General features: G+C 41.9%; 2 protein-coding genes across 2 annotated transcripts in view; one reads left to right on the top strand and one right to left on the bottom strand.

Annotated features, from left to right (window-relative positions):
* The window catches only part of LOC132978590 (neuropilin and tolloid-like protein 1), a 609,128-nt gene that overhangs the window by 169,891 nt on the left and 423,694 nt on the right, over nucleotides 1-15,543 (bottom strand). The window lies entirely within an intron of this gene.
* The window catches only part of LOC132978571 (cadherin-12-like), a 77,949-nt gene that overhangs the window by 19,321 nt on the left and 43,085 nt on the right, over nucleotides 1-15,543 (top strand). The window contains exons 3-4 of the mRNA XM_061043780.1: nucleotides 13,438-13,562; nucleotides 14,889-15,058. Of these exons, the coding sequence (XP_060899763.1) occupies nucleotides 13,438-13,562; nucleotides 14,889-15,058 (295 nt within the window). The remainder of the gene's footprint in view (nucleotides 1-13,437; nucleotides 13,563-14,888; nucleotides 15,059-15,543) is intronic.

The following is a 15,543-nucleotide window of genomic DNA, read 5'->3' as shown; positions in this document are numbered from 1 at the left end:
ATTAAAATACATGTACAACAATACAAATGCTATAAACCAGTTTAAAATAAAGTTTGAAGATATTAATTAAAAGTGGGTACAGCTCTGGCTTGCTTTGAGCCAGCATTTCACCTGTTTTGTAAAAGATTTTAAGTCCGAGATTAATTTTATTTCAGGTGGTAAGGTGTTCCAGAGTTTACAGCCTTTGATGGAGAAGGCTGATTGACCAAACGTAGATCTACGATGTTGTACGCTACAGTTTCCATTCACAGTGCTTCTCGTTACCCTGTTTCCATCCTGTTTTCGAACATATCTGGAGAGAGGTTCAGGGGCCAGATTGTTGATACATTTAAAAACAAGTTTGAAGAAACATAAGTGCATGAAGCTCTCAAAACTGAGTAGATTGTGTTTTTTCAGTATGTGACAGTGATGCCACCGGACAGGTTTTTTGTCCATTATTTTCAGGGCCTGGTTGTATAGTGATGAGAGGTTTCTGATTGTAGAGGGTGAAGCTTGTGACCAAACTGTCATACAGTATGAGAAATGAGAGAAAATCATTGAATGCATGAACATCTGTGCTGCTTGAGTTGGTATGTAGTGTCTTATTAATTTAAAGCAGTTCAGGTTGTTCTTGATTGTTTTTGTGATTTTATTTACGTGTTTATCAAACTTGAGTTGTGGATCTAAAATGATTCCTAAGAACTTAAATTCACTAACTTCCTCTATTTCTCTATCTGTATCTTAACGTTAAAACTTCCAGGGGAGCACTTTTTCCTAATGGAGAAACACATTGAAACTGTTTTACTCTGATTCAAAACAAGATGGTTGCATTCCAGCCACTGATGGACATTGCAAAGGTACTCAGTTAGGATCTCAGCTGCCTTGCTTGGTGACTTAGCAGGAGCATATATAACTGCATCATCTGCATAAAGCTGGAAGCCGGCTACTGGACAGGATTTAGGCAAATCATTTATAAACAGACTGAAAAGCAAAGGGCCAAGAATTGACCCTTGGGGAATACCCATTTTATTGATTAAAGGAGAGGATTTTTCTTGGTCAACTTTCACACACTGCTCTCTATTCTGAAGGTAAGACTCAAACCAGCCAATTGATTTTTTCGAGAAATTGAAAGATGGTAACTTAGACAGGAGAATGTCATGGTTGACAGTGTCAAATGCATTCTTTAAGTCAAGAAACACAGCAACATAACCACCATCAAGTGAATGATGGTTATGTTGAATCATCAACTCAATAAAAAAACAATTTGCAGTTTCTGTTGAATATTTTGGTCTGAAACCAAATTGTTGAGGATGTAAGAGTTGATTTATCTCCAGATGGTCAAAAACCTGTGCCGCCACAACCTTTTCAAGAAACCTTAGACATTACAGGGAGAATAGAGATAGGGCGGTAGTTGCTCACCAAATCGCAGTCACCTGTTTTAAAGATTGATGTAATGACTGCCTTTTTCCAGTTATTCGGAAATTTACAAGTTCTAATTGATAAATTAATAAGATGAGTCAGAGGTGTAATCAGTATAGAGCTATATTTTTTAATGAATTGAGCATCCAAATTATAAACGTCATTAGCCTTAGAATTTGATAGTTTCTTGATTACTTCTGCACATTTTATTTCAGTTATCTCTTTAATACAAAAGGAATCGGATGATGTTATAGACTCTGTGTTATTTGTGATTGTTGAACAGTCAAAATTTTGTGTTAATTCCTCAACTGATTTAATAAAATACTTATTAAATTCATGGGCCATTGTGGACTTGTCAGTGATGACTTTTCCATTAGTTTTTAGTTCTTTGATTCCTTTTTGGCCATGTGATTTATTGGTTAAGTTGTTTAAGTGCTTCCAAAGGGATTTGCTATTGCCTTTGGCATTTCCTATAAGTTGTGTGTAATATGAAGATTTTGCTTTGCGTAACTCCAGGACTACTTTGTTCCTTAGACTCTTGTAAAGAAGATGGTCGGTGGTAAGTTTAGAAGATAGTGATGTTTTTAAAGCAAGATCTCGTTTTTTCATGAGTTTACGCATGTCATTATTTAGAGATCCCTTCTTTTCTTTACATTTTATTTTTTTGGAGTATTTTGAATATAGTGTCATTATAGCTGTAGTCATGGAGTCACAGCATGCATCCAGATTATCCATTTCTGATATTTGATCCCAACTAATATTCCTAAGGTCATTTTCAAATTGTGCAGTTTTGGATTTAGGAATGACCACCTTTACCGGGTCAGGATTACTGTTACCAAAATATTGAAGATGCCTTTTTTGTCAATTTCCTGACTGTGAGAGTCATGTTATGGTCAGACAGACCAGTTATTAAATTATAAGTTTTTGTTATCCGATCAGTTTTGTTGGTAAATACCATATCAATCAGAGTTCTAGTGGTGCTCGTGATTCTTGTAGGCCCCTTAATTACTTGCTTAAGGTTAAACTTTGACATAATGACTTTTAATTTGTTTTTGCTGTCTTTGTCTAACCAGTTAATGTTGAAGTCACCATAGAGAATTGTTTCTTTGCAAGTATCTAACCTCTTCAATACATCTTGAAGTTCATTGTAAAAGGAAACACTAGATGACGGTGGGTTATACAGAACAATTATATTAAAATTCATTTGAGGTGAAAGAATAACATTAAGAGCTAAACATTCAAGAGGAGTTTCTATTTGTATTTGTTTGCATTTAAACCTATATTTAATAAATAGCAGTACTCCCCCACCCCTACCTAAGTGTCTGTCCTTTCTATAGCATGCATAACCGGGGACATCAATCATGTTAGTTGGTATATTGCTATGCAGCCATGTTTCAGTAAGGCAAAGATAGTCCAAGTTTGATTCTGATAACAAAGAGTGAATCTGATCTATTTTTGGAACTATACTTCGGATGTTTAAATGCCCACCAAGAATGCCTTTAGGTTTAGATTTTAAATTCCATAACACTTTGGCATGGTTTACTGTCTGAAAGAACAGCAATTGTTTTTGCTTTTGCCCTGCGCGGCACACAGACTTTCCAAAGCCCGTTTGCTGACGTGCTTCAGCAGTTCCCTTGGCGGTGCACACTGACACAGATACGGCTTTCGGTTGCGACAGTTTGTATTTGTCCGTGTCTAGTCCACATGCATAATTGGGTTCCGTTTCAGCGCTGGATGGCGGGTCCGGCAATTCACTACAATCTACGGGACTGACAGTGGCGTGTTTTGTTTTAGCCCCTGCTTTCGGCTCTGACAATTTGTTTGTGTATGCGTCTGTGGCAACTGGTGGTAATGGTTGAAGAGGAGTGGATGGGATGAGAACATTGACTGTATATAAACATGGACATAGTCTCAGTGACGTCTAAGCACACTTTTCAAGCCCCTCTGTGGCGGTCCCCATGTTGGAAATGCTGCCTGACAGTAACATTTGGCCAACATAGTAACAAGGAGGTGGAGCTGAGGCAGACCTCAAGCCTTCTGATTAACAGCTACAACAAGGTTACCTGTCAGTCAGATAAGCTCTGCCCCTTATTACAAATAAGTCTTGTCCTTCAGGTTACAATGTTACAATTCATTTAGCAGACGCTTTTATCCAAAGCGACGTAAATCAGAGAGTAAGTACAACACTAATCAGGGTTAAGTGTCTTGCCCAAGGACACATCGGACATGTTGCTCAGCTGGGGATCGAAACCTCGACCTTCTGGTAGAGAGACGACGACTGTACCAACTGAGCCACAGCCGCCCTATGGCATAAAAGGGGTTACCCACCCACAGTTCAGTGTGCACCATGAAGAAATTAACTCTCCAGAAAAAATATGTTTTTTGAACCGGGCTGTGAACATCTTACTTCCTTCTGTCAAAATGGACATCTTCAATTGGGCTGTGTTTGTGACTTCTGCAGCCAGCCTCAAGTGGACACTCGAGGTACTGCAGTTTTTTTGGCTTCATTTTTAAACACCGGTGGGTTGACGCTTGGATGAGAAGTGTAATTTTGCCATTTTGTTTTTTATCTTTATTCAGACAGGACAGTGGATACAGTAGGACATCAGGGGAGAGAGTGATGTGGGAAAGGAGCTGCAGGTTAGACCTGAACCCGGGCCGCTTGCTTTGATGACTACAGTCTCTGTAGATATTGGATGCGACCTAACCGCTGGGCCAGAAGGGGATTTTTGAGATTCAGACTGGAGATTTGATGTGACTGGGTTAGAGGAGGGTCTGAATACTCTGGTGGATCTGTAACTGACAGCAGCAGCAGACGAGAGCAGGTTTGAACATTTGACAGCTAACGGAGGTCATGACAAAGTGGTTGGTAAACTCCAGAGTAAATACCAATGATGAGCTAAACAGAGAAGCAGGAGGAGTGAGGGGAGAGAGAGCACAGTGTGTGAATACAGAACAATAAAGTAAACAAAGTAAGTGTTAAGGAAGTGACAGACCAATAAGAGCCCGATTAACAAAAACATATTTAAGAACATGTTGGGAGGAGAGAGTCAGAGATGACAAGCAGCAAAGAGCAAGGGGTCGATTTGGCACGGCAAAAGCCCAGTCTGCTTGGGTTGGGATCCAGAGGGTTACCGGTTCAAGTCCCGGTGCAGACCAAAGTGTGGAAGTGTCGTGGAGCTAGAGCTCTTAAATAATCGGACAGAGACGTATGGCTTGTGAATCGAAGATCTGTTTAATGTACTCAGAGCAGTTCTTTTATACCACCATCATCATCATCATCTGTTTAGAGCAGTGAGGTGGGACTCAGCATCACAGCATGTGGACTAAATAAAAAACATTATCTGAACAGGTGGATGATTCCATAATGGTCCAAAGGTCAGACAACAACGCGTCCATGGCCTGTTGCTGCTGCCAGAAACTGTGTGTCCCTGTTAAGTTTCAATCTCTCTGCACATCCACTTCATAAGAATGTGTAGGAGTGCAATGTGTCCATCAAAAACGTAAAGGTAAACTCCCGCACACTGTCTAACTTGCAAACAAACATTTATTGGCAAAAACTTTTTTGACTGATAAGTAAGTCAATGAATGTTTGTTTGTTTAGTTAGACCATGTGTGGGAGTTTACCTCTAAATCCATCAAACTACAACAGAAGTTGGTTCTGGGTGCTGGAGAGGTGTCGGGTCTCTCCCTGAGTACTACCAAAGTCGCCCTTGAGCGAAGAACCGAATCCCCAACAGCTCTGGCGGGACCCCCTGGAAGCAGCCCCACTCTGACATCTCCAATAGTGCATGTCCACAGATCCTGTTTGTGCATGTGTGTGTGTATTTCATGTCTATGTGAGTGGGAAGTATCTCTCTCCATCACAGAGTGTAAAACAGAATTTACCATCAGGGATTAATAATGCGAAACCCACAGCCGTTGAAACGAGGACTGCAGCCTTCTTACATCGGACAAGCAACATAACCGCCAGACCATTCATAGGATGTACCTGGATTATGTTTTTGAAGCATTCTTCTGGAGAAATTCTGAAAACCTTCTCTACCTATTAGTCATTTTGACCCCAAAAGATGTCAAAGTAGGCCCTCTGGTTTGTAATCGCTTGAGTATCCATTAAAGTCATAAAACAATGTGAAATCATGAGGCTTTTTTGGCAATTAAACCACCACAGACTCAAGCAGCCAATGATAAATCCAAAGTTATTAGACGGGAAGGAGAGAAAACTTTGACTTCACCTCCCTGTTGGAGAACACGTGCTCGGTCAGCCAGAGGTAAGCTCAGCCACAGAGGATGGTGCCCAGGGGGCTCGTGATTAATCTGCTGTTGGTGCTAATGGCAGGGACACAGCTTGATTATCACCTGAGGAGAAACGGCTGCGTGGAAAGAAAAAAAAAAAAGTGGGGGGGGGGGGGGGGGGGGGGGGTAAACAGATGACCTCCTGCCACTAGGAGTTTGACTCAGAGCACGTAGTGCTGAAAACCTGAGCTGCAGGTTGAGAAGATTATGACAGAGGAGTGGAGACACTGTTTCCCAAATCATCCAACTTGTCACTGACAAATCATTTTTAACAATAAATAAAAGTTGAAGAACACAAAAATATGATTTACACTTAATTTCTTCACATAGACGTGTAGGACACTCAAGGTACTGCAGTTTTTTTGCACTTCCCCATTGGCTTCATTTTTAAACACCGGTGGGTTGACGCTTGGATGAGAAGTGGAATTTTTGCCATTTGGGCCGCTTGCTTTGATGACTACAGTCTCTGTAGATATTGGATGCGACCTAACCGCTGGGCCAATAGGGGATTTTTGAGATTGGGACTGGAGACTTGATGTGACTGGCTTAGAGGAGGGTCTGAATACTCTGGTGGATCTGTAACTGACAGCAACAGACGAGAGCAGGTTTGAACATTTGACAGCTAACGTATTTGTGTTTAATTTAGAAATTGACCAGACTTCCTGTCCTGCTCTGTCCAGCTTGACGTGTGCTTGCAGCGTGCTCCATTGAAAATAGACAGCATGGTGGTGCTAGTGGCAACGCTCCATAGATGGACCGCTGCGCTCGCTGTAGAAACATGAGCATTGACTAGATTGGCAGCGAACGGTGGCGCAGTGACGGACTGTGGCGTGCATGGAGTATGACGAAATTTGGAGTAAATGTCACAGAGCAGTTCTTCACCTCTACAGGACGGCTGCACCAGGAAACACACACTGTGCTGTGCTCAGTCACATGATCACACCCCGCTGAATACCCTCGGTTTAGGTCGAGGTTGTCCTGGATTCGTCCTTTCACCGTCATCTGTGACTTCCCGTAATGTAAAACCCAGCAGGACTTTGTTTGCATGTGTTCTGAATGGAAGCAACAGTTATGTAAGGGAGTAAAGATATTTGTCAACATTTAAAAACATAATATTTTAAACCATAAAGCGTAATATCAGTATCTTCATATCAATCCTCTCCTGAGTTGGTTGTTTTGTAGGAGCCTCATGTTTGTTTGTCTCCCAGCAGGGTGTGTGTGTGTGTGTGTGTGTGTGTGTGTGTGTGTGTGTGTGTGTGTGTGTGAGGTGAAGACATATCACCTCTCTGCCCTCATTACATATGTCTGCCTGACCTTTTCAGGCGCACCTCCATCTGTCACCGCGGGGCATGACGGCTTAACAAAATCACCGCTCAGGTCATCAACATTCATCAGACACAAGCACAGCTCTTCTGCTCACTGTGCAGCCAAGGCAGAATATTTAGAAGTGGAAAAACACATTGACTTATTTATTGAGCTGTGCATTTAGTAAAATGTTACTCCTACTGTATAATATGGAACCAAATATATCATTTTTAGAGCAGTCGAGTATTTTAGGGACAAATGAATGTTTAATTTTTTTAGCAGGATCTGAACATTTGGTCAGAAATCAGACGTCATTTCTTACATGTCTCTGAATCAGCGCCGTCAGCTCCCATTATGACTGACGGTGATGAACAATAAAGCCGAGTGTTTAAAGATTGAGATGAAGTGATGTAAGTTGGTGTAAGGATGATCAGATTGGTGTCAGAGCTGCTCACTGTGATGATGTGAAAGATGATGATATTATTTATTGATGAACAGGAGCATTCTGCCTTCAAGATCTCCCTACAGACTTTTCTCTTGTGTGTTCTCTTTGCCATTCTTTTTCAAGTGAAATGTTGGTACCAGGAATAATTGAATTTATTCAATTATATTCAATATATTATTATTATGAATTTATGGCCTAGGGGGCGTGTTTCAGACCCTGTTCCAGAGCTCTATGGACAGCAGCACAGTCCCCCAGCTGTGGAAACACTCCACAGTTATCCCCATCCCCAAGAAAAGCCCCGCCAAATCACTGAATGACCTCAGGGCTGTGGCCCTCACGTCTCTGGTGATGAAGGCCATGGAGAGGATCATAAAACAACACATCATCAGAGAAACCGACTCCCAGATGGACCCGCTACAATTTGCTTATCGTGCAAGCAGAGGTGTCGATGATGCAAAAACATTCATAATAGACACTGTTCAAAAACACCTGGAGCACCCCAACACCTCAGCCAGACTCCTGTTTGGTTAATTTATTCCTTTTGTTTCTTATCCATCATTGCACTAAGGTCACTTTATTTATCTCATTTTTACCTTTACAGTTATATTGTATATATTAGTTTTGTTGTTCCATTATTCACCATGCACCTTATAACTTATCATTTAGTATTTGCCTACTTGCACATTTCTCGTTTACTCCATATAGTTCTGTTTACATCTGGTCACTACTTGCACATAGTTCTGTATATATATATTTATTTCTCGTTTACTGCACATAGTTCTGTTTACATCTGTTTACATCTGTTAGTCCGATCACTGTCCACTTATATCTACTCTTTTATATTTTGTATTTAAGTTAAGTTTAAGCTTTAAGTTGTATTTAAATTGACACTTTATATTTAGGTTAAAATGTTTCGTTAACTTGCACTGTTGTTATTTTACTGCTCTGTGTGCCTTTGAATTGCCCCCCGGGGACAAATAAAGTTTTTTGAATTGAATTGAATTGAATGTGGTGAAGTATGTAAGTTAAGGAAGTTCTGCATGTGGGTGTGGTGGGCGTTTAGAGTTAGCATGGTGGGGGGGCTCTGGAAGCTAACTGTCCAGCCTTCCCGAGGTGTCTTGGGACTAATTGGACGAAACACAGGTGAAGGGAGGTTCCCACTTGACAACCCCGGTGATGTACTGGCTTCGGCCATCAGTCCACACAGTTGAGGTGAGGGGGCCCTTAGAGGCCACGTGGTAGGGTGTTAGAATCGATGTATCGACTACCTGGAAATGGCAGCCACAGCCTCCACGCTGCTCCTGAACTGCAAACCCTGCATGGAACTCATATATAGTAAACCAACCCACCCGTTAATTAGCAGCTAGCAATGAAGAAAGGTGGAGGGGGGGTGGTTGGTTTACACCTTAAGCAGTTGACTGATGGCAAAGTGTTTTGGCAAGAAAGCTTCTTTCTCAACAGTAAATCGGTTGATAGGATAAAGAGGCAGCCAGATGGCCTGTAGGCTACTTTCCTTGGGTTTCAGCTTCTGCTCAACACGCACCCCCCTGCAGTTTGGAGGGTCAAGCCGAGGTGCCACTCACTAGAATTAGCACAGAGACAGTGGGGGTGCCAGAGGGGGGCCACGGTCAGCAAGAGTTGAACCTAGCTTAAGTGTTGATATAAGGCGACAGAGCACTTTGGATACAGGCTGCATCAACAACCCATAACAGGCAGGGGCACCTCCATGGTAGTTTAGTTACCATAGTAACATAACCCTGGATTTATATGGACCTTTTCAGAGTGCGACAGCGCCGTAACGCTGCTCCACTGTCATCGTATCTTTGCATATATTGGTGTCCCAGTCTGTGAATTCAGTTTGTGTTACAGTGGGAGCTCCACATACAAACACACTCAGACATTTACAGATGACTACACACTCCCTGTGTGTAGTGGGGGATCCTTTTATCCCTGTACAGTTTCTACAAGTAAAGAAATGTGCCTTTGATAATCAGGCTGTCAACAAGATTAGTTCTGCTGCTGATGTTTGAATTTTGGACCTAACATGGATTCTTTGGCTTTTGCAGACTGCCTCAAGTGGACAGTAGAGAGACTACACATTTTTGCACTTCAGCATTGGCTTCATTAATTCCACACCAAAGGTTGCTGCTTGCTTAAAATTCACAAATATCTTCTTAAATCTGGACTTCCTGGATTAAGTTTCAACGGTACCTGAAGCTCTGCTCAACACAACACATGCTGCTTCCGACATATTTTAACACAGAAATGTTTTTTTTTTTTAAATTGAGGACTAAAATCTGCTAATACCTGAGAGGCCACCTCATCGATATTCTCTAAAGCTATTTGACAGGAAGTTGACGTTTGAAACTGCACACTCAATGTCAATCTACAGCTACAGACACTGTAGTCAAGACTTTTGTGCACTGTTCTTCATCAACACTACAGAAGTGTAACGCATACTGAGGACTAAATAAAAATGCTCTGTTTTTATGAATTCACAAGATAATTATACATTCCCAAACTGTTCAGTTTAACACAGTTTTATTTTTCTTTGGGTGGAAACATGGGGAGATACTCATGTCTTCAGGTCATACAGATGATAGGGGTGGCTGTGGCTCAGTTGGTAGAGTTGGTCGTCTCTCAACTGGAAGGGCAGGGGTTTGTTCCCCAGCTCTTGCAGCTATGTCCGATGTGTCCTTGGGCAAGACACTTAACCCCAAGATGCTACCGCAGCTTCGTCGGCATCGATGAATATGTATAAATGGATGAGTTAAAATTGATGGACTCTTTACACAGCAGCCTCTACCATCAGTGTGTGAATGTGTATGAATGGATGAGTTAATACTGATGGACTCTTTACACAGCAGCCTCTACCATCAGTGTGTGAATGTGTATGAATGGATGAGTTAATACTGATGGACTCTTTACACAGCAGCCTCTACCATCAGTGTGTGAATGTGTATGAATGGATGAGTTAATACTGATGGACTCTTTACACAGCAGCCTCTACCATCAGTGTGTGAATGTGTATGTGTGACCTGCTGGGTAAAAGAGCTTTGAGGAGTCAGAAGACTAGAAAAGTAATATAAAAGCTCAAGTCCATATTCTTATTAGTTTGTCGACTTTGCAGAAGCAACTTTGACGCATATCCCACAATAACCTGAGCCGATACGATGTCACTGATATAACGTGATAAAATACATTCAGGCTACGCGATGACTCAAGAGAGAATCAGGTGACTGCTGAAGTACTGGAGAGAAACTGAGGCACAAACATCTCGTGACTCGTCATTCTGAGAGAATTATCTCTTCAGAGACACAAACCTTTTTTTACACATAAAACGGAAACTCTTGATACTGAGATAATTACCTTGTTAGTCCAGAAAAACAGAGCAGACTTTTATTTTCTCATGTGAATGCAACACTACAACGTGTGTACGTATCAGGTTTCAGCAATGTAATTAAAAAAATGAAAAGCATGTACCGAGCTGTCAGTTTTAGAATGTGTTGATTAACCAGCATTTATTCTGCAAATCAAGAAAACATGGAAGCTAAGCATCATAAGAAATAAGAGACATGAATGTCTTCAAAGTTCCACCGCTGCAGAGGGCTGCTGTTTGGTGTTCAGCTCCTCTTAATGTGTTTGGTTTGCTCATCTTCCTCGTCTCCTTATTTACTTTCACTCCCACATTTCTGCTCCACTGGACCTTCATTAAACTGCATCAACATTCAGCTCCTTATTTCTCATCAGTGTTCGGCGCCCACTGGGTCCTGGTCAGTTAGTTGTTAACTTTCACATCAGTGGACTCCTTCTGGAGGAAAGTAATGAACTCACTGTTGGAGAGCGTCAGCGTCCTTTGAAAAATCAGTTTTTTCATCATGATGCTTCTGGAAAAGATTCTTCAGAGGGGGGAAACATGGTTCAACTTCTCTACCGTTTAAATAATACTTGTGTTGTTAAGTCTACAAGTTTCAAAAAGGTTAATTTTCTCCATAGTGCAATTGATGATTAGCCATGATGTCATAACCATCACAGGTAGACTGACCACGAGCTACCTGAGTGTGAAACGATGGTTTATGCTCCTGTAGCAGACACAAGTTCCACCTCGTTTTAAGAACAACACGATTTATTCACGATATCTGGGGAAAAGAACTACACTACCCACTAGCATAGAGTGTCACAGCAACGTCTCTGATTGGTGGAGCTCGCTGTTACCATGGCAATGTTTCCCAGCCCCCTTATATAGAGCTCAACAGTGACGCCCACTTTTCCAGTGGCTCTGGTTTCCCCGTTCAGATCCTCCCTTGATTTTTCAGAAAATCTTTACATCAAGAGATTGGCGCCTGTAACTATGACAACCAGCTACCCTTATACTCGTAACTATGGTACATTTCATTCGGCGCCAAAACAGCATAAAAAAACTGAGAAAAAGGCAAAGGTACAAAAATGTGTACATCATTTTCGTCCAGAGTCAAAGAACTACCCATCCCACAATCCATTGCGAATGATATTGTTTCTTAAATATAACTTTAGTTGTTGTTATCGTGTTTATACTGTTAATATAAATATTAACGTGTAGTTTGTGTTGTGGAAATATAAACTGCATTAGGTTACTAGTACATTTCATGTTAGCTAACTAACTAACTAGCCTGCTAGTGAAACGTATCTGTTCAAATACGGTGTAGAGGGGCTGGAAACATTGCCATTGTAACAGCAAGCTCCACCAATCAAAGACGTCGCTGTGACACTCTAGGATTGTGGGTAGTGTAGTTATTTTCCTCAGATATCGTGAATAAACCATGTTTTCACTAAAACCAGATTGGTTTGTATCATTCGCAATGGATTGTGGGATGTGTAATTCCTTGACTCTGGACGAAAATTATGTAGACAGTCTGACAGTCTTTTACCTTTGCCTTCGTTTCTTTTACTCAGTTTTTGCACTGAGTCAAATGTTTTATAGTCACGAGTATTAGAGTAGCTGGTTGTCACGGTTACATGCGTCAATCTCCTGACATAAAGATTTTGTGAAATGTCAATGGAGGATTTAATTGGGGAAATGGTAATATGGCATTTAGTGTTGACACGTGTTGTTAAGTGACTAATTTGTTTTGTTTGGCTTAAAGCTACAATAAGTACTTTAAATGTTTCAACGGGCACCAAACCAAATTCCTACAAATTGTTGCTTCAAACTGATTAATCTGGAAATTGTGTTGTTCATTTAAAGACTGTGTATAGAACAAAGAAATTCATGAATATGTGAGTGTAGATATGACATCACGAGTGAAGGTTGAAGAAGTAAATCAGGATCTTAGGTTGGTTAAAACATGGTTCTGTTTGTGAGACACTGAAGATCAAAGTAAGATGATTAAAGAACAGAGGGTCCATCAGAGGTACTGCACTTTGATCAGTCAATTTAACATACAGTAAAAATGCTTTTCTGCCGACGTAATGAAATCAGTCACAAGATGTAAACTTCACACTGAACTCATGAAGATGATCAAAACATCACAATAACAACTCTGTCTCTCTCTCCCCCACTCCCTCTCACTCTATCTGTCTCTCTCCCTCTCTCTCTCCCTCTCTCTCTCCCTCTCTCTCTCTCTTTGTCTCTCTCCCTCTCTCTCTCTCTCTCTCCCTCCCTCTCTCTCTCTCTCTCTCTCTCTCTCTCTCACCCTCTCTCTCTCTAATCTCTGTTGGTAACGTCTGAATACACCTGTTGCTGAAAAAGTACTTACCTCTGAATAACAAACATGACCTTTAAGCTGAGATAAATGACTTAATGATCATATTATTTGAGACGACTTTATCTGTCAGTTTTTTTCCATAATTGGGGGTGTGTATGAGGGTGTGTATTTGTGTGTCTTTATTATTATTATTATAGATTTCCCATTACTCTGGATGCCATGGATCCCCTCAGTCTCATTGTGATTGATTGCTGCTGCAGTCTGAGCTGAATAAAGATATCATCAATGAATCTTCTGTCTCTCCTGCAGCTCCACACAGACCTGGACCACGGACACAACGCAGTCAAGTACACGCTGTCCGGAGAAGGAGTCGGCTCCATCTTCACCATCGACCAGATCACAGGAGACATCCACGCATTGGTGGGACTGGACAGGTAAGTGCTCATTAATCCAAACAAGAACACAGACGTATTATCAAAATGATAGGTCATAAAAAAGATGTGAAGATAGCTGGTATCTTATTAAAACAGTTTGTGGTAGAACACAGAGACATGAATGATTGCAGGCTGAAAATGTATTCAGGATTACGACTGTTTGGGTCTCAATCCTCACTGTGATTGGTTAAAAGGTAAAGGTACATCCTGGATAGGTCACCTGCCACTTATAGGCTCATACTCACACTTACACCGACAGGTAACTGTAAAATGATCCGTTAACCTAACTGGACTGGGAACAGAAGCTGGAACCACACAGACACTGAGAGATCATTCAAAGTCCAAACAGAAAGGCTCCTGCTGGTCTGGAGATTTGAACCATGACCCCTCTTACTGAGAGGCGACAACTCTTACCAGTGCACCACCGTGGATGATTTATATTTTTTTGGATTAATTTACAGATACATTTAACATGACTAATTTGAGAAAAGGATTGAGGCACGTTTGATAATCCTCACAGTGAGGAGGTTCCTGGTTTGAATCCCCGTCTGACAGGAGCCTCGCTGTGTGGAGGTCCCTGGTTTGAATCCCCATCTGACAGGAGTCTCTCTGTGTTGAGGTTCCTGGTTTGAATCCCTGTCTGACAGGAGTCTCTCTGTGAGGAGGTTCCTGGTTTGAATCCCCGTCTAACAGGAGTCTCTCTGTGTGGAGGTTCCTGGTTTGAATCCTCGTCTGTCAGGAGTCTCTCTGTGAGGAGGTTCCTGGTTTGAATCCCTGTCTGTCAGGAGTCTCTCTGTGTGGAGGTTCCTGGTTTGAATCCACGTCTGACAGGAGTCTCTCTGTGTGGAGGTTCCTGGTTTGAATCCCCGTCTGACAGGAGTCTCTCTGTGTGGAGTCTGCATGTTCTCTCGTTCATGTGTGGGTTCTCTCCTGGTACTCTGTCTTCCTCCCACAGTCCAAACACATGCTCCTTAGGTTAACTGCTGACTCTAAATCACCCGTATGTGTGAATGTGAGTGTGGCTGGTTGTCTGTCTCTATATGTCAGCTCTGTGATTGATTGTCGACCAGTCCAGGGTGTAGCCTCGCCTCTCTCCAATTGACAGCTGTGATTGGCTCCAGCTCTCCAGAGTCTTCAGGATAAGCAGTATATGGATGTATGGCTGGTTGGATGGAACCCCACTTGGAACAAGAGTTCAAAAAGTCGTCTTTTCCATCCTCGCTTCATGTCGTCTGGGACGGTGTATCCCAGCGACTCCATGACATGTTGGTCAATAAAGACACAATGACACTGGTTTATGATGATGTGACACTTGATGTTTCACAGGGAGGAGAAGTCATTCTACACCCTGAGGGCCCAGGCGGTAGACCTCCACTCCGGCATCCCTCTGGAGCCAGAGTCCGAGTTCATCATTAAGGTGCAGGACATCAACGACAACGAGCCCCGCTTTCTTGATGGTCCCTACAGCGCCAGTGTCCCTGAGATGTCTCCCACAGGTAGGACAAGTCCACATAATGTATCATGTGATTACTTTCTGCTTCATTTAAATCTTTGCCACACCGTGGAACTGGGCGTCTTGCAGGTGTAGCCAATCAGACGTAGTATTGTTCACAAAGCAAGGTGTGGTAATTTCGAAGTAAACCCTGAACTTTATTGTTTTTCCACATCCAACCGTACCCTTATTTGGTAAGTGGAGTAAAAGCCGGATGGAGATAGACACGTCAGCTATGTAATAGTGTGACATCATAGCAGCTCAACACAGTGTAGCCCGCTATTTATTAAGATCAACAAAGAAGAAGAACAGGGACTCTTTAGCATCAGATCGGTACCCTTGGCACCCGAACAGAAGCATACCAAATAAAGTAGGGCAGTACAGATCCCTTATTTTGGTACCATTCCCAACTTTTGACGGTGGAAACGTTAATTAATGAGTACAGAACAGAACCGAACTGAACCGGATTGTTTCGTACCTCAGAGCCCA

This window comes from Labrus mixtus, chromosome 8, assembly GCF_963584025.1.
Source record: "Labrus mixtus chromosome 8, fLabMix1.1, whole genome shotgun sequence".
Classification (NCBI taxonomy): domain Eukaryota; kingdom Metazoa; phylum Chordata; class Actinopteri; order Labriformes; family Labridae; genus Labrus; species Labrus mixtus.
The sequence above is the reverse complement of the archived record's forward strand: the minus strand, read 5'-3'. Positions and strand labels throughout refer to the sequence as shown.